The following is a 25,186-nucleotide window of genomic DNA, read 5'->3' as shown; positions in this document are numbered from 1 at the left end:
CGGTGCACGCGAGCGCGGATTTCGCCTGCACAATATTGGGGCGTGTGCGCGTGCTTGAAAACGCAAACCAAGGGCGCGCGTCGCGCAGTGCACTCGGTGCCGCGTGGATTAGTGTGGAGTTTGATGCCTAAATCTGTTATTAGCTGTAATACTGCATCAGCTGCAGCATCGTGGAGAAAACCAACCACATGCCTCCCGTGCAAAAGCTGAACGGGTAACGACATTTAGGGAATTTTTTTAAGTTCCGATATTTTCAACGCACAATTGGGATATTCTGCAATAGCCCACTTATACTATATTTAGTCTGTTGGCCTGTAAATGCTTCTGTCGCAGCGTATCATTCATATCGTGCAAATTAGGCTAAGATATTAAAAATCGCTAGTGAGAAATATATTAATGTTAAACTGTGCCTCAAATGTTTTTAAACATCCACGCCTTGCAAGCAACAGCTTCCAAGCAAGCTTAAACGTACTGGCTGAAAAACATAATGCGAAAACTTTTGTTATGACGATATCGTTACTAATTTGACTAATATAAATCAGTATTGTAATCCGGTCCAACGTCTCTATTGCTTTCCGCTGGGTAGATTTTTTTCAGTCAAATTAATCTTTAATGAATTGGGCCAATCTAACCATTTCAGATTTCTGGTTGTACTCTTGTAAGAATTTTGGCCATTTCCACCACTCTGACCTGCTAATCCCATCTTTCACGAAGAAAGATCTTGGTAGAACATGGTTAATAAGCTCGTGCACCTAACGAGAACGCGGTATCTTCTGTAAGTCCCGTGCGATTTTAGACTTCCGGAGGACGGACAGCCTGCACTCCATTACAGCCTATGTGCGCCACCTCCTTATCTACTTACATCCATTAGAGGACACTTTATTCCATTTTATTTTGGAATAATTTCCGTATTTGTTGAAGTGTTGCATTTTCATGTATCAATATTTATGGACCACTGCGGTCGGCAATTAAATACTTTTGCAAAATATAAATTATATTTAGGTGACGTCAGTGTTGCGCTACGTCAGTGAGGGAGCGGCTGGATGTGTCGCAGGCGCTCACTTCCTAGTTGAAGACGTTTGAATGTTTGTGATGAGACGAATATTCTGCAGTTGGGCTGGACCGGTGCATATAGCGCTAGCTGTTGTGGGATTTTCTTACCCCGTTTTTACAGGTGGATCCTGGTATGTAAATTAAAATATTTCTTATTAACCCATTTCGTTTGTTGTAATGAAAGCTAAGATTATATGATTCTCAAATACACGATTTTTACAAAGATTTTTAAGTGATGTTTTACGTCTGACTGCAACATACCTGTGTTTACACTCGACACCTAGGTTTTTTTAATTTGTGAAGACGCATTAAAAGCAGTTATTGCCATCTTAAGTGAAGAATTTCGTTAAAAATAACGAAATCAAGAACGTGTCTTGACTAAGCTATCTAGTTAAGAAAATCTCTAGTCTGTTGTGATACATTTCGTTAAGTAGTAGTATTCTGATCGGGACTGTTTAACTGTTGCGCCCAGTAAAGTCATCAGTGGCAGAATCCAAAGTCTCTGTACATCAAGTTATACCGTCATGCACGTCAAGGCCCGCTGCCCGGTGTATCCCGGCTCAGACGTACATCGCTTCCCTGTTCCAGAAGACAAGGTTAGCTGGGCAACAAGCTGGCCTGAGTATAGCCCTGTGGACTACACGGCACCGGCGGTGCTCAAGCAACCTGTTTGGGCTGATCCAGAGATTGCGTGAGTTACTTCTGCAGCTGTACCCTCAGCTAGAAGTATCGAGCACGGAACGGGCTCGCGGGTAGAGTAATCATTTTGTTCTTTTCGTTCATAAATTTGTTTCCGTTTCAGTTCGTTTTCTCCGCAGTTTAACTCTCTGGATGGATCTGTAGATAGGACTAGTCACGATGGCGAGTACAGCGTACAGGATGGCAGACCACTGTGAGTCCTGCAGTTAACTGCTTAATCTCTGATTTAAAAACCCAAGCTCACTTTCCTGTACAGTGTCTCCAGACTTCTCTATCCATCTCCTTTCAGTAACCCTAGAGGAAGAACTGGCGTGAAGGGCCGAGGGCTTCTGGGCCGGTGGGGCCCTAACCATGCTGCAGACCCCATAGTTACCAGGTAACATGATTGAGGGAGCTGGTGTTTCTCCACTAAACTCACCTGTCAGGAAAACCATGTTTGTCAGCTAAATGAATTGTTACCACTCAAATTATCTTTAAAGCGTGTGGGCGTAGAAAACCAGTCTTTCTTTGTGTTGGGTATCCTAGAAACATTCTGTGTACCTTACTGTGTGTATTACACACCAATATGACACAATATACAACTTCTGAAGTTCGGCCGCTGAGCACACAAAGCCAAAGACATTTGTGCTCTGATTCAGGAAACCGTGAAGTCAATATGTTTGTATTCAGATGTACCACAGATGTGTACTTATGAAGGGACGCAGTCTCTCAGCCCCTAATGTCTAGGGTCATATAGTTCCACCTGCACCTCTGGTCTGTGGTCTCTCACAGGTGGAAGAGAGGATCTGATGGGCAACGTGTTCCTCATGCTATCTCTAAGCGTCCTGTGCTACAGTTTGTGTCCATCAAGAGGAAAGACTGTGGCGAATGGGCTATACCAGGGGTTAGTGTGCACTGTTCCCGACTGACAACTCCATAGTTATAGTTCAGATACATTGTGTATTAGCTGATGGTTTGTTGTGTGTGCAGGGTATGGTGGACCCAGGGGAGCTAGTTTCTCTCGCCCTGCAGCGAGAGTTCTCGGAGGAGGCTCTGAACTCCATTGAGGCATCCTCGGAGGAACAGGGCAAGATACACGAGCGGATAACGCAGCTCTTCAACTCTACGGGTTTTCAGGTTAGAAAATAATGTTAGTTATTAAAGAGGACAAACTTACAACACTAACACAGCGTTGCAAAGTCACTGTCATTCCTTCCAGGTATATAAAGGTTATGTGGATGACCCGAGAAACACGGACAACTCCTGGATGGAAACTGTAGCTGTTAACTTCCATGATGAAACAGGTAACCATAGAAGAACTTGTTGTTGTTTAAAAAGCGGCTCTGGCTGTGTTTACTTCCCAGACCTCCCCACTAGGTCATGGGTACACAGAGTGACCTTTGCTCTTCCTTGCTGCCTAGGTGACAGCGTGAGTGCACTGCCGCTGCAAGCAGGCGATGATGCAGGTCAAGTGTGCTGGACGGACGTGGACTCCTCTCAGACCCTGTACGCCAGCCACTCGCACTTCCTGCAGACTGTTGCCAAGGAAAGACATGCTCACTGGTAATCACGAGTGGTGACAAGCACCTTCAGAGAAAATAAATGAAAAACTTTACATTATTATGGCTGTGAACGTAGCTATCATTCATAACTCCAAGGTGGTGGTGAATTGAAAATGGGAGGCTGAGTGCAGATGTGTTGGCTGCCTACCTGTCCTGACACACGTGTTTCATTTGAAGTACCCTAGAACATCCACATCTTCTGGTTGCTGTCTTTGGTTGATCTAGAAACAGATTAGGCCAGAGCTTGCACTGACCGATCAGGATTCCTAACATTCACCGACACTGATTCGATAAACAGAATCAGGGATATGGTTGATGAAATTTGACACGTGTCTGAAAGTCTGCACAAGCTGTTTCAGTGTGAGAGATGTAATGATGTAGCTATCAGTACATCAGTAGGATATAATACAGGATCACCTGTCAGGCAGTTAACGTGACCCTAAGCGTGGAGAACATGCAGACCTTAACCCCAACTCCCATGTAGCCACGCTCTGCCCCAAAAAAAAACCAGCATGGGCAGATGTAATTCTGTACCACTATTTATGTAGCTACTGTGTTTGACTAATTTAAAAAATAAAAACTGATGTTAAAACATTTGGTGTTGCTATTATTGTGTCATTTATTTAGTTATTGTTTGTTTACAAATGGACAACACTCACCATAGAGTAATGACCATCCTATCACCACTGCCATACACCTGCAGATGTTTGAGGTTATAATGTTTGCACTTTTGTTTCATATGTGAACTGTGGAGAATGCAGAGAGAGCGTGCTGTCCCGTGGCATCTGGCAGTAAAGCAGTGATCCTCAAACTGGACATATTCATGAGCCATCTGGGCATGTGCATCATATTCAGTACACATCTATGCATTCCCTGACCTGGGAGAATACCTCAAGCTGAGTTAGTGAGAAATGTGGCACTGTGGAATGTGTAGGGTGTGGTTGAACAATATTTACATTGTTCCTCATTGAACCATGGGGTGTGTGTTGATTACATACACATTTAAGTGTAAAGTAGCTACTGCATTTAAAATGTCATTTTTAACAGCAGTGTTGAAAGGACAGAATACTGAACATTGCTCTTGAAATAATTACTGTAAGAGTGGTTGGGAGAGGATATGGATTGTAGACCTCAGTTCTACATAAGTCAACTGGGAGCTGAGTCAGTAAATAGGGAACTGAATCAGCTTTGACAGCAGTGAACCCCCTAGAAGCCCAAAGGAGAACCAGTTAAAAGTGTAAACTGGTGCTACTTTTAACTAATAGTTTCACCATTTTACCCTACAAAAAACGATTATGACAGTAGGTTAGATTTGCATCCCAGTGAGTAAAGCACTGTGAAAAATGACCCATATCAACTAGGGAGGACCGGACAAGGAGTTCATCTGTCTCACTGGTCCAGCACTCTTGCTTTGGCAAGCTTTCATTTGACCTGAAGCAGGGAGTCCATACAGATAAAAAAGGCAAACATTTCAGTTTTTAATCTGATCTTTTATAAATGTTTATAATCACATGTCAGCTGAGAAGTGGAGAAAGATTAAGTCTCATGTCCCTCCATAATTTCCTTTATTGTCAGTCCATACATCACCATCACTGCTGAGCAGTCTGTCTAGCTCCGCCCCCCCATCCAGCTCTGCTCCGGCCCCTCTACCCCTCTCACATAGAACAGAAGTAGCTGTGAACAGGAAAGGCTGCCAGTCCCGCGAGTGCGATGCCGAGACTGTCTCCTACGCTTGCTGCTGCCATGGCAAATTCTCGTCCATCTTCTCCTGTCTGCAATAGGAAAACCCCAAAAAGCACAATCAAAATATAGCCCAGGTGTGAACAGGGTGTTATCAGGGATCTCTGCACACATCTGTATAGGTATTACGGGTGGAACTGAATCCAAATATGGTTGTCAAAGCGTTTATTTCATAAATGTGAAATGGCTGGTGTTACTGGTAACTGAGATTATACCATTACTTGTCTTTTGGTTTTGGACTTGTTTCACCGAGAGGAGGAGATTAGATAACATAAGCAGTGGCAGTTGGCAGTGCTCAGCCTGTTGTCACACAGTTGCAGATATCATACTGGAATAATAGACTGCTATTTACAGCTATTCTAGCAAAGTTGCTCTGACACCATTTCAACTTGGATGACACAGATGCAGTGGAGCTTGACTGACTGGGAGGAGATGAGACTAGAGTTCACCTGTCAGCCCTGTGACAATGTCACCTATATCTAAGGTCCACCTAGGGTTCATCTTTACCTATATCTAGGGTTCACCTTTAGCTACACTCACTGGCCACTTTATTAGGTACACCTGTCCAACTGCTCATTAACGCAAATGTCGAATCAGCCAATCACATGGCAGCAACTCAAAGCATTTTGGTATGTAGACATGGCCAAGACAATCTGCTGCATTTGAAACCAAACATCAGAACGGGCAAGAAATGTGATTTAAGTGACTTTGAACGTGGCATGTTTGTAGGTGTCAGACGGGCTGGTCTGAACAACTGTTGGCTGTTAACTGTTGATCTACTGGGATTTTCACGCATAACCATTTCTAGGGTTAACAGATAATGATTCAAAAAAGAGAAAATATCCAGTGAGCAGCAGTTCTGTCGGCGCAAATGCCTGACAGAATGACAACAGTTACTCAGATAACCAGTCATTACAACAGAGGCATGCAGAAGAGCATCCCTGAACATACAACACGTCGAGCCTTGAAGTGGATGAGCTACAGCAGCAGATGACCACACCGGGTGGAAGGATAACGAAGGATAACGCACCATGTCATAAAGCGCGAATCATCTCAGATTAGTTTCTTGAACATGACAATGAGTTCACTTTACTCTAATGGCCTCCTCAGTCACCAGATCTCAATCCAATAGAGCACCTCTGGGATGTTGTGGTACGGGCGATTCGCATCATGAATGTGCAGTTGACAAATCTGCAGCAACTGTGTGATGCATGGGCGAACGAGTATTGTTGACGGAGGGGGGGGTTGGCGAACGAAAATTGTTGACGTTGTTGAGGCCGTATACTCCAACGCTAGGAATCTAGCACTAGGACCCTGGAGCGGTTATTTTCTGCATTAGCGCTAGATTCGGCAAAGTTCACATCGAGGCAGAACAACTGAACAACACACACTTATAATAATTTAATGCCTCCCCTCATAAAATTCCAGACATTTTAAGACATTTTTAGGCCTTGAATATGGAAAACTAAATTTAAGACATTTTAAGACTTTTTAAGGACCCGCGGGTACCCTGGGTGGAGGACACACTCACAACACACACCTTTGTGCAGGTACGCAGATTCGGAGGACACACTCACAACACACACTTCTGTGCAGGTACACAGGTGCGGAGGACACATAACTAGGGCTGGACAATATGGGCAAAATTTATATCACGATATATTTATTAATTTCGGTCAATACGATAATTGCAATATCGATATTAATATAAAAGCCACAGAAAACTGCCAAGAATGCCCACAATGGATGTCTGTACCTACAAATGTCTGAAAAATTAATGTCAAGTATATAAACCTTCTCCTATAAAACTATATTTACTTTAGAAATAAAAATAGTATAAATCATAGTCAACCTTTTATTTGTATTCAGCCTTCATATATGAACATGAAGCACGACATCACCGTCAAATAAACAAACTCATCGGCTTTGTCAATATTAATATCTTCAATAGCCGAACCACTTCTTTGCCCTTTTATCAACTATTTCGTCCGCTTTATTATCACTCATCGTAGCTCGTTCAGTCACATTTGTATTGTAGTCAGCGGTGCTCATTTTGTAGCTAGTGCGTGTCACGTTGGAGCCAAACCAAAACTCACATAGGCTGCTGTTGCTGAGCACTGGCTGTGTACACGTGGTGTACGTCATCAATCACTGAATGCAATGAACTAACGGCAGCGCCCTGTTATTGAAACATTTTCTATCGCAATATATATTGATATTGAGTTATTGTCCAGCCCTACTCACAACTGACACCTCTGTGCAGGTACGCAGGTGTGGAGGACACACTCACAACACATACCTCTGTGCAGGTACACAGGTGCGGAGGACACACTCACAACACACACCTCTGTGCGGATCAAGTAGAAGATGTTGACATATGCCGCTCCTCCCAGCAAACCTTCATAGAGGACGATGACAAAGACAAGCCAGACATTTGGCAAGAACTGGTAATACACTGAAAAAAACAGGAAGACAGCATTCATACACTGGGGGGGGGGGGGGGGTGGAGGGAATGGAAGGGAAGAAAGAGAGATGAATTCAACACAAATCTCAAATTGCATGTCAACTCATGTCAATATAAACATTTATTTTACTAAACATTTATTTATTACGTTTATTTAATTTAATGTTTACTAAACATTTATTTATTACTATTATTATAATTGTACATTCTAAATCTTTAAATCTTCTTGCTCACGATCAACTCTTTACCACTTTTTTTCCTTTATTATGTTTTACACACCTGCAAAACAGACAACCAGCAAATTTTCCTGATCTTAATACAGAAGAGGGAGGTGCGGGATATGAACACGCCAATCTGGTACAGAGTCTGATACCTGAGACACAAACACAATACACACACACTCAATCAGGTACAGACTCTGTTACAGAGTCTGTATAGGTGGAGGTCAAACAGTGGGGAAGGTGGAGGTGAGATAGAGGTGGAGGGCATGGGTGTATTACCAGCGATACTGCTCAGCGTGGGAGAGCGGTGCACTCCGGAAGTACAGCAGCTCTAACTGGGGTCACAGGACACACGAGAGAAGACACGATAAAACAAACAAAAACTTCATTATTAAAGACAGATACAGTGGATTACAGAGGAGCTGTGCAAAGAACTGTCCTGTTTCAAATCCTCCACAATAATAGCACGCTGACCTCTGTGGCTGCCGGCTTTTCAGAAGAACATCACACCTGCTGTGCAGTCTGCACACCCAGCCAACAGCTCAGTGGAAGACGCAGTAAACATGGGGCTTCACCTAATCATTCAATACTCATGTCCTGTTCCACAGGGGCGTGTCCATCACCTGTTCCAGCCCCTTCTCTCATGTGCTTTAGCTAAATGAAGATCATGGCAGCCTTACTAGAGAAGCTTTCTCCATACACTACACTCAAGAACAGCTGAATATCACAACACACATAGCTCCCCATAATACAAATACACACTACCACTCAATAACACAATAATTCACCTTGATCTGCCCTCCTACTTGCTCAAGTTTATTTATTTATCTACTCACTCAATCTACACCTATTGTCAGTTTTGCACTTTTGCAACTATTGCACTCAACAACTGAATCCAGATGCACATGTTGATAGGTTTACATGTATGACCGTGTGTGTTGTGTTATTGGACCCTGAACGTTTCCTTCTGGCCTATTTGGATTCTCTTTGACCTCCCGGGTCAAGGCCCCATGTCCAGCTCTTGATGGTTTGATTTCTGCAGTGTAAATTGTGTGTAAACACCAAAGAGCAAACCAGACGCACCTGATCAAACTATCTGAACACTTCTGACTTCTGAAAGGTTTCAGGTTTTGATTTTTAAGTGTAGATTGATGGATAAAATGGCATTTTAAAATCAGTCAACCATTCAAAATCAAACCCACAACACAAAGTGTGCAAAAACTAAAGGGTATCAATAGGTTTTGAATACAGTACAACAACAATGATGTAGCTGCTCAAACAGAGCTGTACACACTGTATATGTATAATACAATAGTAGTAAATGTGTAGTACACTGTACACTGTAAACCCCAATGTTATCTTTACTAAATCAATCCAGTAATCATTAGTAATCTTTACTTAAAATCTTACATTATATTACCAGTACTTGGAAATCAAAGTTGCTTTCACTTTCTTAGCCGTAAATGTTAAAATTAATTGTGTTTTTGGGTTGTAACTACACAAAATAACAAGTTTTAAAATTTATTTGTCACGTGATACATGATATTTGCTCTGATTGGTCAACATTAAATTTAGCTGAAACGTCCCACCAAGAAGAGCGCAAACAAAAAGTGTGAGAGGTAAGTTGTCTATATATCTGCTGTTGCTGATTTAATCTCTCAAAATGTGTATGCATGCATAAAATGTGACCTAGGATGGCATATTATAGTAAGAAAAGACGACATGGATTGTTATGGTGAAATAACAGCTGTGATAATGCAGACACAAGAAAAGAAGACTACTGTATTCTTCATCACAGCCATGGCGTTATAGCGAAATATCCGATCGGTTAGAGCCAATTAGACCAATTAGATTGTGTGGCAGGAACGAACTGTTTTATAGATGTGTTAGCAATGTATTAGTTTGGAGAGATTGCTGATAATGCTAGATTGGAGCTTATGTTAGCATTTAGTAGCATGTTAGCATTCAGTAAATGTGTTGCTGTGTTTAGATTTTTGAAAATGTATCTCTAGTATTGGGAAACGCATGTTAGTAAAAAAACTGTAGCAGTCATAAAAAACTGTATAGGATTTCTTAGAATTTAGCAGACATTTTTGTTAGAAATACACTGTCACTACCAGCAGGATGTAAAGTTGGTGTTTATTTTAGCTTGGTTGAAGCAAGTAAATAAATGAAAATGCTTGCTCTCTCTCTCTCAAATTGTATGTTGTGCAACATACATTTTATAGCTCAAAAATAACTTTATTGCTTAAACGCACCGATTTGAAGAATCTTTCTGTTCATGTCACATTATATGTGTTGTCAGTGGGAAGAATGTTTTAATTGATTTAAACATTCACTTGATCTTTTGTATGAAGCACATTGTTTTGCTTTTGACTGAAAGCAGTAATGGTTTAAAATGTTATTTGATGCCAAATGATAATAAACAAGTTCATATATATGAAACCAGTGTTGCCAGTGAAGTTCATTTACAATAATTATAACAATAAGGTATTAATAATAAAAACTCATAAGTATTAAAAACTTTATATATTAATTGTAAGTTCTTACTTAATAGTTTAAGCTATTTGTAATTTCTGAAAAGCCAAATTTTGTGCGCTTATGGGTTAGTCTTTTTTCATGCTCAAATGTTTTTCCTTCTCGATTTTATGTGGTGCTCGTGTGACAAACATTTGCTTCCGCTCTTATTTTGCACAATAAGGGGCGTTTTTGGTACTTTGGGGGCGGAGTTATGGGTGGTTTAGCACTTTGGGTGTGGACTCATGGGAGGTTTTGGCACTTTGGGGGTGGACTCGTGGAAGTTTCTTTCAGTGAATGCTATTGGCTGATGGCGGAGCACGATGAACGTAGAAAGATGTGTTAGCTACCCATCCAGGTTAAAAGTAAAATTTGGGTTGATCCAACTCATAAATATAATTTAATAGACAGTCAGTTTTAAAACTTAACACATAATACCTATTAGGGGTGACCTGCAATAGTCGCTGATTCAACTCTAGTCGACTATGCCCCTAGTCGACTATGAACGTGGGGGAACTATGAACGTAACGACTATCAACTGCATGGGGGTGCCCAAGGATGCTGCTAAGCATTAGTTGTTACATGAAATGTCTTTGTTTTCGTTATAAATAGCCTTTTAAAATGTGAAAATGTGCCATATTTGTCAATTGTGAATTTTACACCGCAATCGAAATTTGTCCTCTGCATTTTACCCATCAATTATTTTGTCAAATAAAATCATCCTAATTTCTATTAATAAATATTTTTAAATGATGTGTGCGCATTAACAATAAGCATCATCCTTACTACACATTAATAAATCACACCCTGCAGTTGCACAATCCAAATGAGCGGAGCTGAACACGCTACAGGATGGTCAGCATCTGCCAAGATTATAATGGCTACTAAAAAAACTTCAAAAGTATTTTGAAAAAGATAAAGAAGAAAAAGTAAAGTGCAAGTTATGTCATCAACATCTTTCATTTCACACAACAACAACCAACATGGCATACCATTTAAAACGCGTAAGGTAAGGAAAAAAAAAAACAGTTCAGCCATATGCCATTTTGGTCGTGGTGTCTTGTCGCGTCTCAGCAAGTAGACCTATAAACATTTTTTGTTGTTGTTTGCTTTTTAAACCCATGTTACTTGAACCTTTACTTATATTTTTTTGCTGTTGTGTGGCAATTTTTTATATATTTTCAGACAGGCATTTTTATTTAAAATATTTTTGACATTTTGCACAGTGCCTGTCTGACAGTTCGATATGCACACTGCGCACTGACGGTGACTTTTTTTTGTTAATGTTTTCTAACGTTTCATAAAAAAATAAAGTAAATAAATAAATAAAAGCTGAACAAAGCCAACCTACCATGTGTATTTATTTATCTGAGTGTTTTAGGTTTTTACTTTGAAGTGGAAAAAAAGTCCTGAATGAGAACGGGATCCCATTTAAGATGCTATAGATAAAAGATTCGACTATAAGTCGACTAAAGGGAAAATCTGACTAATCAGATTCGACTATGAAAATCCTTAGTTGAAGACACCTCTAATACGCTTTACTAACATGGTCATTAATTTTTGTACTGATGCGTTATGTGGTTCGAATATTAATCAAGCTAGCTGGCTTAGTGAGATATCTAGCTATAACACAAAGTTCAGGATACTGGCTTTAGTGTCATGTTGGTCATATTAACATTACGAAGAATGTTCGTTTGGCTAGCTAGCATTAGCGCGAATCATCTCATTATTCATATCCAAACATTAAGTTGATTAGCAACCAAATAGATTTAACTTGCAATGCGAGCCAAGGTTATATGTATAATATGTTTCATACACAGCAGTCGAAAGTGCTTAAAGGACAATGACATTTTTCACCAGTGGTCTCATTGCAAACAGTTTTGGTAGGCCTTCGTGTGCTGCTGAACTGACACTTGTTGAATTCCACTCACTTAAATCATACCATAGCTACGATTAATATTCCTTAACAATTGTAATATTTAAACGAACAGCTGATACACCCTTAAAAAGGGGGGGAGGGTCCTTCATGGGTTCTCTAGTAAAAGAAGGTTACATATGGAACCTTTCCAACTCAAAGAACCATTTTAAAGCTTAAATGGTTCTTTGCATCTCACAACATGGTTCTTTATTTATGTTACATTCTATACTAGGAATGGACATTCACATAAAATCAGGAATGTAAAGTCATTCCATGTTTGGATAGAAATGAGCTAGAACATAAGAGTTGTCTCATTCTCAAGTTGTTATAAGAGTTGTTTCAATCTTAATTCTGTCATTAAATCATGCATGTTCTTAACATCCACTGTGTGTTGTACACTTAATGAGTAAAATTAAGACAGAGGAATACATTTAAACTAATGAACCCTAGAGAGGTACAGATTAATTGACAGGGCAAAATACATTTTGAAAAAAAATATATTTTTTTTGCTGTCTGGATTGTTTATCTTCAACTTGTTAGGTCTACAGTTTGAGACATATTATGCTTTTCAACTATCTTCAAGGATAGATGTTTTGTAGTATTTTGTATTTCTGTCCAGTCGGTGCCTTTGGGATGGTCACACCACACATTATGTTAAGGGGTTGCAAGGATGGAGTGCCTTTACAGTACAGTCAGGAGAAAGTCGCTATGGATTTGGAAATCACAGTAGAGGACTGCACGGACATCTCCCTTGTCCTGGGTGTGGAGTACCCTAAAGGGCTTAGAAAGTCACTTACATTCCTAGAGGCATTAGTTTTTACAATGAAGGATGAGAGACTGATTCCGATTACATTTTTATTTAAATATAAGCTAACTTGTGTTTCTGCCTCCCAGTTGCAATGAAATGTGTGTGAATTCATGCGCATTAGAAAGTGTTAAGTTTGTCTATTAAATTATAAGTTAGATCTACCCATATTTTACTTTTAACCTGAATAGGTAGCTAACTTGTCTGTCTACGGTCATCTTGTTCCGCCATATTCTGAAGACTGTGTACTGTCAGTCACAAAACCAGGAGCCAATAGCATTCACTGAAAGAAACTCCCATGAGCCCACCCCCAAAGTGCCAAAACGCCCATGATTCCACCCACAAAGTGGCAAAAACGCGCAAAAATAGAGCCAAAGCAAATGTGTTTGTCGCACGAGCACCGTCCTAAAATCGAGAAGAAAAATTCCAAAATTCGGCTTTCTGTGCTCACAACTTGAACTCGCGAAATATTTTAACATGCATGTTTATGTTTTTGCTCTGTGTTTTTGCACCCCCTAGTTTTGACATGGTACGACACCATAATATAATGGTAGTATATGTGTAAGTAGCACTCACCAATCCTTGGTTAATAAAATACTCAGCTAAGTAGACCAAACCTAAAGGCAAAATAAATTTCAGCAGTCCCTGTAGTGATGAAAAGTGCACACCGCGCGCGCGCGCACACACACACACACACACACACACACACACACACACACACACACACACACACACACACGTCAGTATAATGCAAAAAGTCTATGTATACAGGAAGGTCAGTGAAGACCATCCACACACACACACACCCACCCACAGCTCACTTTTAGGATGTGGAGCTTGTCTAAGAAAGTAAGAGGTCCAGTCGTCCTGTTCTCTGTCAGTGAACAGAGGACATGGTTAGCGATTCTCACAGTTATCGAAACACATTCACATACATATCCTATCACATCCAACACCATACTGAAGACAAACCTCTCTTCTAGAAGGTGGACATGAGAGCCTCGAGACAGGCATACCTACCTTCATTCTGCTCATTCTGAAAACAGGCATCGTCCTCCTCGTCCTTTAACAAGGGGCGCCTTTCTCTGGACTGCTGGGCCACAGAGGATGAACCAAGCTGTGTTTCTCTGCTCTTCCACTGCGGGAACAATGGAGGAAACACCAGGAGAATGAAGTAACTGGAAGAGAAAAAAAAAGCAAAGAACAGATAAGAAGAAATGACACAGCAAGAAGGAGCCGAGCCAAATCAGCTAGCATAAGTGCTAAGGTAGCAAAGATGCTAAATTAGAATAAGTACTAAGTACTAGCATTTGGAGAATTGGTCTGACCTGATCGCCATGACAACAGGGACAAGCAGCATCACAAGCAGCGTAACCCGTGGCGACAGACCTCCCTGTGTAAGGGCGGAGTACATCAGAGCCCCAGCCACACCAGCTCCTCCTGTACCGGACCCCCATCCACTCAACACATCGCTACAGGGTCCAACAATGAAACAAACAACAACAAATAGAAACTATTTGAAACTATTCGTATTCGTATTTCAAATGCAGCTCAGGACCATCAGGACTACTTAATGAAGTGCACATGAAAACAGAGGTTTTTAATGTTTACAACAGAAACACATGATCGAATCAGGGAAGCTCAAACTGAAATTATACAAGAACAAATCTGCTACCAAGAAAATATTTTAATTTTTAATTCTAAAAACAGTTAAATTAAATCTAACACCACTAAATAATATATTTGGGTACATTTATTGTGAGACAGAAGTGCAATAGCTTCAAGTCCCACACTGAAACCTTCATTTGCTGTGACAGTGCTGTGGGCAACGGGAACAAGTACCTGCTGAAATAAACAGTGAGGGACAGAAAGGAGATCTCCCCCAGACCTGAGCTCACGCTGGCAAAGACCACACCTACACACCAGCAAAACACTGCATCAGCACAGGTCAAAGGTAAAAAAAAAAAAAACACACAAAACACATGCACACACACTCATGCACACATCTGCTCACGCACACACCCTCTCACGCACGCCCAGGCACGCATGCAAATGTGCACATTACCCAAGATGCTCATTGAAACACTTGAAGAAAACGATACCACCAAGAAGCTAGCTGTGGCAGTGGTGACACATGTCAGCACTCTGAAACTGTCAATCACAAGGACAAATAAATCAAACAATGCATTTTGTGTATAAACACATATTGTTACATAAACCCAAACTGAATTAACTATGCTGTTGTAAAATATTTTCTTTTCTTGTTATACACAGAGAGATTGCTTCTGAAAATCAAGAGACTGGTAATGATGTTAGGCAGTCAGTTTAAATGTTTGTTCAAACTGTGACCCTTCATATTACATATTTGTTGACAGTACCCATAAGGCACTTTGTGAATGAGAAACGGTGCTGTGAGCTTGATCAGTAGTGTTGGGATGATGTCCGCCAGGAGAACAGCCTGAAGAATGATGAGAATGACAGAACAGACACAGTAAGGGCTCTGTGAACACACAACTTCACAATGAACCAATTAACTTGCGGTGCAGTTCAACAAAATAAAAAAGTAGCATGTGTAATGAGGGTGTTGATGAAACCATCAGTGCATGGAACACATGCAGAGCTCAGCGATCGTTTCTGTGCCTGAGGGAGACTTACAGTGAGGAAAATAAGTTTTTGAACACTGTGTGACTTAGAAATCATAGAGGGGTCTAAAATTTTCATTTTAGGTGCATGTCCAAAGTGAGAGACATAATAAAAAAAAAAGTCACAATGTATGATTTTTTAAATAATTTAGTGTGTTACTGCTGCAAATATGTATTTGAACACCTGCCAATCAGCAAAAATTCTGGCCCTCAAAAGGCCTCTAAAAAGTCCACCCCCACTCCACTTATTATTCTAAATTAGAAGCACCTGTTTGAGGTTATTAGCTGCATAAAGACGCCTGTCCACCCCACACAATCAATAAGACTCCAACTACCAACATGGCTAAGACCAAAGAGATGTCCAAAAACACCACAGACAAAACTGTAGACCTCCACAAGGGTCAAAAGGGCTACAGGGCAATTGCCAAGCAGCTTGGTGAACTGTTGGAGCAATTATTAGAAAATGGAAGAAGCTATACATGACTGTCAATCTCCCTCGGACTGGGGCTCCATGCAAACTACATGGGAGGAACTGGTAAATGACCTGAAGAGAGCTTGCACCACTGTTTCCAAGGTTACCGTCAGTAATACACTAAGATGACATAGTTTAAAGTCATGCATGGCACGAAAGGTTCCCCTGCTTAAATCAGCACACGTCCAAGCCCGTCTTAGGTTTGCCCTAATTTGGATGATTATTTGAATGATACAAAGGAGCCATGGGAGAAAGTTCTGTGGTCAGATGAGACATAAATAGAACTTTGTGGTCTTAATTCCACTCGTCATGTTTGGAGAACAAAGAATGATGAGTACCATCCCAAAAACACCATCCCTACTGTGAAGCATGAGGGTAGAAACATCATGCTTTGGGGGTATTTTTCTGCACATGAGACAGGACGACTGCACTGTATTAAGGAGAGGATGACCAGGGCCATGTATTGAGAGATTTTGTGGAACAACCTCCTTCCCTCAGTCAGAGGGAAATGGGTCGTGGCTGGGTCTTTCAACATGACAATGACCCAAAGCACACAGCCAGGATAACCAAGGAGTGGCTCCATAAGAAGCATATCAAGGTTTTGGAGTGGCCTAGCTTGTCTCCAGACGTAAACCTTATAGAAAATCTTTGGAGGGAGGTCAAACTCCGTGTTTCTCAGTGAAAGCACAGAAACCTGGTTGATATGTGGATAATCTGTGTGAAGCGATGGGCCAAAATCCCTGCTGCAGTGTGTGCAAACCTAGTGAAAAACTACAACATTTGACCTCTGTAACTGCAAACAAAGGCTACTGTACCAAATATTAACATTGATTTTCACATGTATTCAAATACATATTTGCAGCAATAATGTAATTTCCAGATTTTTTTTGATTATGTCTATCACAGCTGACATGCACCCAAGATGAAAATTTCAGACCCCTCCATGATTTCTAAGTGGGAGAACTTGCAAAGTCGCAGGGTGTTCGAATACTTATTTTACACACTGTACTCTGGTCGATGCACATGAGAGAGACTTACTGCGGTCGACACACATGAGGGAGACTTACTGCAGTTGACACGGGGTTGCAGTCGTAACGACTGGTGTTGCTGCTGTTTGACTGCTGCAGACCTGGTGCTGGAGTCTACATAAGCACAGGGCAAAGCATTCAGTCAATGCAATATGTATGAGGCAGCTTCATGGCATTCAGCAGCCAGCCTTACCTAGAATGCCATGCAAAAGTGAATACTGAACAGACACACTGGACTAGACTGTTGTTATGAGAATTCTCTCATGAGAAATGAATCTACTTTATGCTAGCAATCAAACTGTTTATCATAAGGATGTAATAACACCACTTTCTGCAGGCAAAAGAAAAGATAGGCATACAAGTAGAGCTAGAACATACAGGCACGGTTGTGTTCTGGGATTCCTGCTGCTTTAGAATGTCATGGGCGGCACTCAGCATTACCACGTAGGCAAAGTTATTGCACAGACCCAGCAGCCTACACGGAAAAGACGGACGGAAAGAGGGAGAAATCATGTTAGCTTACTCAAACTCAGCGTGGACACAACCGACAGTACTCCATAAAACAGGGTATTGCTTTCCGTGTCTATTTTCTCAGCAACGTATCTGACAAGTGGGACTCACTCACCAAAAACCGCTTTGATTCCTCCACCGATGACAACTGCTTCTATCTAGAGACGCATCAACAAACCCACCATTGACAGTACAGTTAGCTAGCTAGCTTTTTGCCCAAAAGGTAGCTTAGAATACACAGCAACCGTTATCCACCTACCGTCTTGGTCGGTGTGAGGGTGCGGGTTAACGCTCTGTGAGGTATCCATGATGAATGATGAAACAGCGGTGGACGTTAACGCGAAGTAGGCAGGATGGTCATTTGCTAGCTACTCTTGCCAACTGTCTAACCATGTAACTCAATGCGTAATTGTGCTGTCTTTGACGAACTTACAGTTGTGGCACGAATTTACGAATGAATCAAAATATGTTAATAGATTCGCTTCTCTTTTTAAAAGCAAAACTGTTTCTTTGTTCCTCATTCTCTCAAAAAACTAACAAGCCATCAATGTGGTTACATAGCTGTTCAACCAATCAGGATCCAATACTTGTGTGCAACACACAAACCATTCCCCCTTCTCTGGAGCAACTCATAACAGTTCCCTATTCTCGGTTTTATGGAGCAGCTGACCTAGCAAAAGCAGGAACATACAGAATGAGCCGAATATCCCATAGGCCTATAGCAGCTATACTGAACAACCAACATGTAACTATAAGAATCCATTCAATCCTGCTTGTGTATCTCCAGAACTGCATGCACAGGAGATTGTCGGCACGACCCCACGGTTCAGCTTCACCGGAGAGGGGGCGAGCCGTGGCGAAGGGCGGAGTGCAGACGGACCCTTCTCGCCCCCGTGGCCACGTGCCTTTGTTTGGTGTGTCGTGTGTCTGTGTTTCCCCTTTACAGTTTTTCTCAGTCGATTTGGTTCATTTCTCACATCATGGTTTACATTGGCATCACAACTAGTGCATTTCTCAAAACAGTTAGTGCAAACAGCAAAACTCAATGAAATTTTGCAAAAGCACACACTTCACTCAAAATTCTTTGTTTTTGCCTCAAAAGCTAATTTTTAGGTCAGACAATTTGTCAGTGCCATCAGAATATCTGGTCTGTGTGCCAATGCCTATGAACAAGGCAGTCAAAATACTTAGTCATGTTATCAGTGCAACTATAAGTCACAGTCAGACTGTATATTCTGATGGAAACTAGCTAAGCTTTTGATTTCAAGAATGCTGCATATTCTGTGGTATATCAAATACGTTACACACATACAAACGTACATGGAACACAAAGTTATACATGACTGTATGTGGGAGACTGATAGCAAGAAATTGGACTGAAATCAAATTTGTACAGCAATATTGTTTGACTGTATAATTTGCACTGCAATTTGTTGACAAAAACAAATCTGATTGAAATTCAGAAAAGACAGACAACTGACTGGAGAAACTGCAAAATTAAAAACTTATTCTACACATTCAAAACAACCTAAGCACATACAGCCTCCTCTTGTTGCGTGAAAATGGAACCTCTGCTACCCCTATGAGCTAGTCTTGATATCCTAACTCGTATAAGAATGCAAAAATGCAAAACAAAAAATTGAATAACATCAGAATTTATGTCAATGTGCAGCATTACAGCAGAGAGCACATTTATGAATTACAGTATATACATGTTTTCTCTATGAAATGTTTGAACGACTGAAGACACAGTTGTTCTTCCAATATTCACCTGTACCCAACGACCAGCTTCAGCCATTGTAAGACCATGATTACATGTTAAACATGGTCCACAATTGTTGCCCTTATTTCACTATTTTGTCCCCTCAGCCTTACACCACAGTCTTACCCCTCTACACCACACAGTCTTACTCCTCTTATTGGCTGTCCACCCTATACATGACCTTGTCTTTCCATTATGAGACTTTGTGATACTAGTGTTTAGCATCTATAAATATTTGCCAATTACAGTAAAGGTTCATGAGATTCTCCTCTGACCTATGGTTGAGACCATTGGTTCATCTAAGCCTTCAGCAGTTCCCTTTCTTACTGTAACTGAATGTTCACTTGCAAACAGTTTAATCAAATTAGGATAAATTACCAAAATGTAACAACAAAAAACTAAATATAAAATTATGCCTTAGAGATTATGAAAACATGTTCAGCACTTTTGCATGACCTAGGCGATGACCTAAAGCCTAAATGTTTTGGAGGGTAAGCAATTCAACAGACAAATTTTGATAAACATGACATAAGCAACTGATAATGTAAAAAACAACAGACAACTGTCCATGTCCATTTGCAAAATGTACAAAAGCATTTGCAAAATGTTAAACACAATGAGAAATGCAATTATGATGTGCATAAGTGACAAGGAGATTTGGAGATTGAATGAACAGTTTTGAGAATTTCAATTCTGATCTGAGAAATGAACCAAATCGACTGAGAAAAACTGTAATATGACCTACAGTGATGTCTCACTGTTTTCAGTGGCCACGTGCCTTTGTTTGGTGTGCCGTGTGAATGTGTTTCCCCTTTAATATGACCCACAGTGTTCTCTCACTGTTTTCACCCGTTCCATTTTTCTGCGTTATAAACCATCTGATTTTACACATATCCCAGCAACACTAGTGCCCATCATTCTCCTCCAGACGTTTCTAGCGGTTTCTCCAACGCTCGTGCGAATCCAACAAGTTAGAATAAAGCTGATTCGGCCCTCCCACCGCAGACTCGAGAACATACCATTCTACGGAGAGAGCACAGGGGAGGTTCAGGACCTTTCTAGCTTTTTCTCTTACTTTTTCCTGAATGTTCTAGGTTAAGCTTGTCGTATATAAGTAAAATCTGTCTAATCTGTGTAAAAATCCAGGTTTAATGAAAACCTTTTCTAAACTGATTCACTGAACCACATATCGTATTTTGTTGTCTTTAAATGTGAGAGACAGACAATTTTGGATAGGAAGGCTGAACTAATTTTCAAAAGTAAAATATGAACCTATATATATATGCTTGTTCCCCTTTTCGCATATGGATGCCATTAATAAAAACGTTACCACTTCTTTACCTGTTTATTGGAATTGTAGCTTTCCAAAACTCTTCCAGTATGCTTATATGCGAATTGGTTTCTTTAAGGACTGATTCATTCTCATACACATCAGTACTGTTGGACGGGCTGCTACCGGTTGGGGAGCTCGCGCAAACGTGGAGAAATCTCCAGAAGCGTCGCGAGGCGACTGGGGGCGTTGACTACTTCAATATAAGGCACGAGCGGCAGTTCGTGGGAAGCACAGCGTTGACGGAGCGGTGATAAACTCACAAACGAGGAGGAATAAACCTACGGCTTTAACTGCGGCGCAATCTTCAGATAATTCTGAACCTTCTTGAATGTAAGTGCCTTTAATTTTATTCATTTCCATGTTATGTGCTGGGCCACTTTTATAAAATAGCAGTAAGGAACAGCCTGCTGATGTTAAATACCTAGTGAATGAAAGTAAATTCTAAAACAGTACTTACTGTTAATGTGTTATAACTTTATTTACTTCTATGTTATGTGCTACACCACTTTTAAAATAGCAGTAAGCAATAGCCTGCTGATGTTAAATACCTAGTGAATGAAAGTAGATTCTAAAACAGTACTTACTGTTAATGTTTTATAACTAGTTTCAATGCATTTGTCTTAATTGATGCCATTGTTTTCATATGTGTAATTGTAGATAGTGACCACAAACAGTCAAGATGCCATCTGCTAAAGGAGCTGCTATTGGGATTGACCTGGGCACCACTTACTCCTGTGTGGGGGTGTTTCAGCATGGAAAAGTGGAGATCATTGCTAATGACCAGGGCAACAGGACCACACCCAGCTACGTGGCCTTCACAGACACAGAGAGGCTCATTGGAGATGCTGCAAAGAATCAAGTGGCCATGAACCCCAACAACACGGTGTTTGACGCCAAGAGGCTGATTGGCCGGAAGTTCGACGATCCGGTCGTGCAGTCTGACATGAAGCACTGGTCCTTCCAAGTCATCAGTGATGGAGGCAAGCCAAAGGTTCAGGTCGAGTACAAAGGAGAGAAGAAGTCCTTTTACCCTGAAGAGATCTCCTCCATGGTACTGGTGAAAATGAAGGAAATTGCTGAGGCTTATCTGGGTCAGAAGGTAACCGATGCCGTTATTACTGTACCTGCCTACTTCAACGACTCTCAGAGGCAGGCCACCAAAGACGCCGGTGTGATCGCTGGGCTGAACGTCCTAAGGATCATCAACGAGCCCACAGCCGCAGCCATCGCCTACGGCCTCGACAAAGGCAAGCGAGGAGAGCGCAATGTTCTGATCTTTGACCTGGGAGGAGGTACGTTCGATGTGTCCATCCTGACTATTGAAGATGGCATCTTTGAGGTGAAAGCCACAGCAGGAGACACTCACCTGGGTGGGGAGGACTTTGACAACCGCCTGGTCAACCACTTTGTGGAAGAGTTTAAGAGGAAGCACAAGAAGGACATGAGCCAGAACAAGCGTGCACTGAGGAGGCTGCGCACAGCCTGTGAGAGAGCCAAGAGAACCCTGTCCTCCAGCTCTCAGGCCAGCATTGAGATCGACTCCCTGTACGAGGGCACTGACTTTTACACTTCTATTACCAGAGCACGCTTTGAGGAGCTGTGCTCTGACCTGTTCAGGGGAACACTGGAGCCTGTGGAGAAAGCCCTGAGAGATGCCAAAATGGACAAGTCCCAGATCCATGACGTTGTCTTGGTCGGAGGTTCAACGAGAATCCCCAAGATCCAGAAGCTTCTGCAGGATTTCTTCAATGGCAGAGAGCTGAACAAGAGCATCAATCCAGATGAGGCAGTGGCTTACGGTGCAGCTGTTCAGGCTGCCATCTTAATGGGCGACACGTCTGGAAATGTCCAGGATCTGTTGCTGTTGGATGTGGCCCCGCTGTCCCTGGGCATTGAGACAGCAGGTGGAGTCATGACCGCACTCATCAAACGCAACACCACCATCCCAACCAAGCAGACCCAGACCTTCAGCACATACGCAGACAACCAGCCCGGCGTTCTGATCCAAGTGTTTGAAGGTGAGAGAGCCATGACAAAAGACAACAACCTGCTGGGGAAGTTTGAGCTGTCGGGCATCCCACCTGCACCTCGAGGAGTTCCTCAGATTGAGGTGACTTTTGACATTGACGCCAATGGGATTCTGAATGTGTCTGCGGTGGACAAAAGCACTGGCAAAGCGAATAAAATCACCATCACCAATGATAAGGGCAGGCTGAGCAAGGAGGAGATTGAGAGGATGGTGCAGGAAGCAGACAAGTATAAAGCAGAGGACGACCTCCAGAGAGAGAAGATTGCTGCTAAGAATGCCCTTGAGTCCTACGCCTTTAACATGAAGAGCAGTGTAGAGGATGAGAAGATGAAAGGCAAGATCAGTGAGGATGACCAGAAGAAACTCGTGGAGAGGTGCAACCAGGCCATCTCGTGGCTGGAGAACAACCAGCTGGCTGAAAAAGAGGAGTATGAGCATCAGCTGAAGGAGCTGGAGAAGGTGTGTAACCCCATCATCACCAAACTCTACCAGGGAGGCATGCCAGCTGGAGGCTGTGGAGCCCAGGCCCGTGCTGCCTCAGGGGCCAGTGCCCAGGGGCCCACGATTGAAGAGGTCGATTAGAGAAATGGACTTCTTATGTGGACTCAAATTGCTCTTTTAGAATTAGTTTACCATCTGGAAAAGTGTTGCTCCTTCATGGCATGCGGATGATTCATTCATATGGATCAAAATAACTTTATTTGCCATTGTTCAATGTACTACAAGGTTGAAAATGTTAATGTACTGTCAACATGTGAGATTTTAACTGTTTTACTAATGAAACTTTGCACAAAAAGGAAATTACACCTACTGTATGTTGTAAATATTGATCTAAAATATTTTTATATTTATTGGATGGATGGATGGATGGATGGATATTTTTATATTTATTGTTAATAAACTTTTATGAACAAAACATCTTACCTTTGTGTTATTGGCAGTCCATAATGTAATTTATCTTATAATCATGAACATATAAGATGTAAAAGTAAGGAAACAAAACCCTTCTCAGGGTTATGAGGTGAAAGGCTGATTTCTCCTTGGTAAGATTCTCGAGCCTTTACACACACCTGCTGGCCAATTGGTGCTTTCATGATTAGCTACTCTGCACAGTTCTGCTCTTTAAGGGCCTTCCCAAATACTAGAACTGTCAGAGAAAGAAAACCGCACAAATGTTTCCAGGTTATGATCTGTTCTGACTGGTTGCTTTATTAATGCTGCTATGCAGCATGTCCCAAGGAGGAAGGGTTGCTTTGGAGTTCTGCTCCTCCCAAGGATTCTTCCTAATGCTACAAAAAGCGATTTAGTTTGTTCATTACATTTCAAAACTGCACTTCTTTACAGCTGCTTTTAGCCAATGGCTGTCTTTAAGCTGCATATCAATTAATACATCAGTGTGTGACTTTTGAGGGCTTCAGTCCTAGAAAGTAAATAAATGGCAAAAATGAACTATTGAAAGGCTGTCAGAGTGGACAGCAGAGGTCAGTGTTCGTCTACGAGTTCTGTCTACTGTGCAGCATCTGACTGACTTGGACATTTATCCACAACTGAACTAAAACTTATATGATCAGGGAAAGTTCAACACTGGGCTGTTCTGTACTGGATCTTAACCGTTTTCATCAGCACAATAATGTGCTCACAACCAGCAATGCCTCCGTAAACTAATCATTGCTTTCCATATCTATTTAGTTACTTATATGTCAAGTGAAACATGCTCACCAAAATCTGCTTTGATTCCTCAACTGGTGACCAGTACTTACTGCTACCTAAGGACATATAAATAATCCCCCAACTGGCACCAGTGACAGTTCAGTCAGCCAGACAGCTCAGATCAGAAACTTTATTTAGACCGAGACTGTTTCCCATACAAGCAATTTGTCTTGATGAGTGCAAACAAGTATGTTACTTACCAAACAGAAGTGAGAAGCACACAGACTGTTAACAGGCATTTTAACTAAGGGAAAATAAAACGACAAATCTCAAGATCAAAGAATAAGAACAGTAAAGAGTCATGGATGGAAACCAATAGCTGAACATCTGTACATATGCATGTTTAACATGTAGACACATTCATAAAAAACTGTTACATACAAATGACAAAATATGAGCGTTTGCAAAAAATGCTACATTCATACAGATGTGCAAATACGCATAAGTTACAGGGAAGTTGCTGTACAACAGTAACGGGAGTTATTTGGTTAGTTTAAGGTTTCAAGTTTAAAGGGCAGTGACCACTGTGGTTGATGAGCCCTACAGCTCTGGGGAGGGGGGGTTGGGGGAGCTGTTCGCATATCTGGTTGTGCTGATTTAAATGTCCATGAATATTCCACCAGAGGGAAGAAGACGTTAGTGGCTGGAACAGGGGGGTTTCCAGGATGAAAGGGGTCGGTTGTCATTTTGCCAGTCCGCTTAATCGCCCTGCTGTTGTAGATGTCCTGAAGCACTGATGACC

At 41.5% G+C, this 25,186-nt stretch overlaps 3 protein-coding genes across 5 annotated transcripts; 2 read left to right on the top strand and 1 right to left on the bottom strand.

The window, feature by feature from the left end:
* The first annotated feature begins 77 nt into the window (after positions 1–77).
* nudt9 (nudix (nucleoside diphosphate linked moiety X)-type motif 9) lies at positions 78–3,887 on the top strand. 2 transcript variants are annotated; one of them, XM_076995668.1, is made up of 9 exons: positions 78–214; positions 1,003–1,184; positions 1,526–1,744; positions 1,856–1,945; positions 2,042–2,128; positions 2,524–2,635; positions 2,722–2,868; positions 2,951–3,035; positions 3,153–3,887. In XM_076995668.1, the coding sequence occupies exons 2-9, from the start codon at positions 1,084–1,086 to the stop codon at positions 3,296–3,298; spliced, it is 987 nt and encodes a 328-aa protein (XP_076851783.1). In that variant the 5' UTR covers positions 78–214; positions 1,003–1,083; the 3' UTR covers positions 3,299–3,887. The 2 variants fall into 2 exon arrangements, with proteins under 2 accessions (XP_076851783.1, XP_076851782.1); XM_076995667.1 differs by having other exon boundaries at positions 157–837.
* A 954-nt stretch (positions 3,888–4,841) lies between these two features.
* cln3 (CLN3 lysosomal/endosomal transmembrane protein, battenin) lies at positions 4,842–18,540 on the bottom strand. Of its 2 annotated transcripts, XM_076995662.1 has the most exons (15): positions 17,870–18,539; positions 17,726–17,768; positions 17,479–17,575; positions 17,140–17,214; positions 15,337–15,416; positions 15,024–15,109; positions 14,801–14,873; positions 14,287–14,430; positions 13,979–14,136; positions 13,780–13,832; positions 13,535–13,603; positions 7,998–8,053; positions 7,777–7,870; positions 7,379–7,519; positions 4,842–5,065 (listed from the first exon to the last, which is right to left on the bottom strand). In XM_076995662.1, exons 1-15 carry the CDS (start codon positions 17,916–17,918, stop codon positions 4,949–4,951), a joined length of 1,335 nt encoding a protein of 444 aa, XP_076851777.1. In that variant the 5' UTR covers positions 17,919–18,539; the 3' UTR covers positions 4,842–4,948. The 2 variants fall into 2 exon arrangements, with proteins under 2 accessions (XP_076851777.1, XP_076851778.1); XM_076995663.1 differs by lacking the exon at positions 13,535–13,603 and having other exon boundaries at positions 17,870–18,540.
* A 2,413-nt stretch (positions 18,541–20,953) lies between these two features.
* Positions 20,954–23,618, top strand: LOC143503396 (heat shock 70 kDa protein-like). The gene has a single exon (XM_076995661.1). It carries the CDS (start codon positions 21,385–21,387, stop codon positions 23,314–23,316), a length of 1,932 nt encoding a protein of 643 aa, XP_076851776.1. The 5' UTR covers positions 20,954–21,384; the 3' UTR covers positions 23,317–23,618.
* Positions 23,619–25,186: the final 1,568 nt, after the last annotated feature.

This window comes from Brachyhypopomus gauderio, chromosome 2, assembly GCF_052324685.1.
Source record: "Brachyhypopomus gauderio isolate BG-103 chromosome 2, BGAUD_0.2, whole genome shotgun sequence".
Taxonomy (NCBI): Eukaryota; Metazoa; Chordata; class Actinopteri; order Gymnotiformes; family Hypopomidae; genus Brachyhypopomus; species Brachyhypopomus gauderio.
Note: the sequence above shows the minus strand (reverse complement) of the source record. Positions and strands in the feature narration are given on the sequence as shown.

Coding starts and splice junctions, on each gene's coding strand:
- LOC143503396 (XM_076995661.1), top strand. CDS start 21,385: ATGCCATCTGCTAAAGGAGCTGCTATTGGGATTGACCTGGGCACCACT.
- nudt9 (XM_076995668.1), top strand. CDS start 1,084: ATGTTTGTGATGAGACGAATATTCTGCAGTTGGGCTGGACCGGTGCAT. Junction 1,185..1,525: donor GTTTTTACAGGTGGATCCTG/GTATGTAAATTA, acceptor TGTTGCGCCCAG/TAAAGTCATCAGTGGCAGAA. Junction 3,036..3,152: donor TAACTTCCATGATGAAACAG/GTAACCATAGAA, acceptor CTTGCTGCCTAG/GTGACAGCGTGAGTGCACTG.
- cln3 (XM_076995662.1), bottom strand. CDS start 17,918: ATGGATACCTCACAGAGCGTTAACCCGCACCCTCACACCGACCAAGAC. Junction 17,215..17,478: donor CCCAGAACACAACCGTGCCT/GTATGTTCTAGC, acceptor GTGCTTATGTAG/ACTCCAGCACCAGGTCTGCA. Junction 8,054..13,534: donor ATTTTATTAACCAAGGATTG/GTGAGTGCTACT, acceptor CTGTGACCCCAG/TTAGAGCTGCTGTACTTCCG.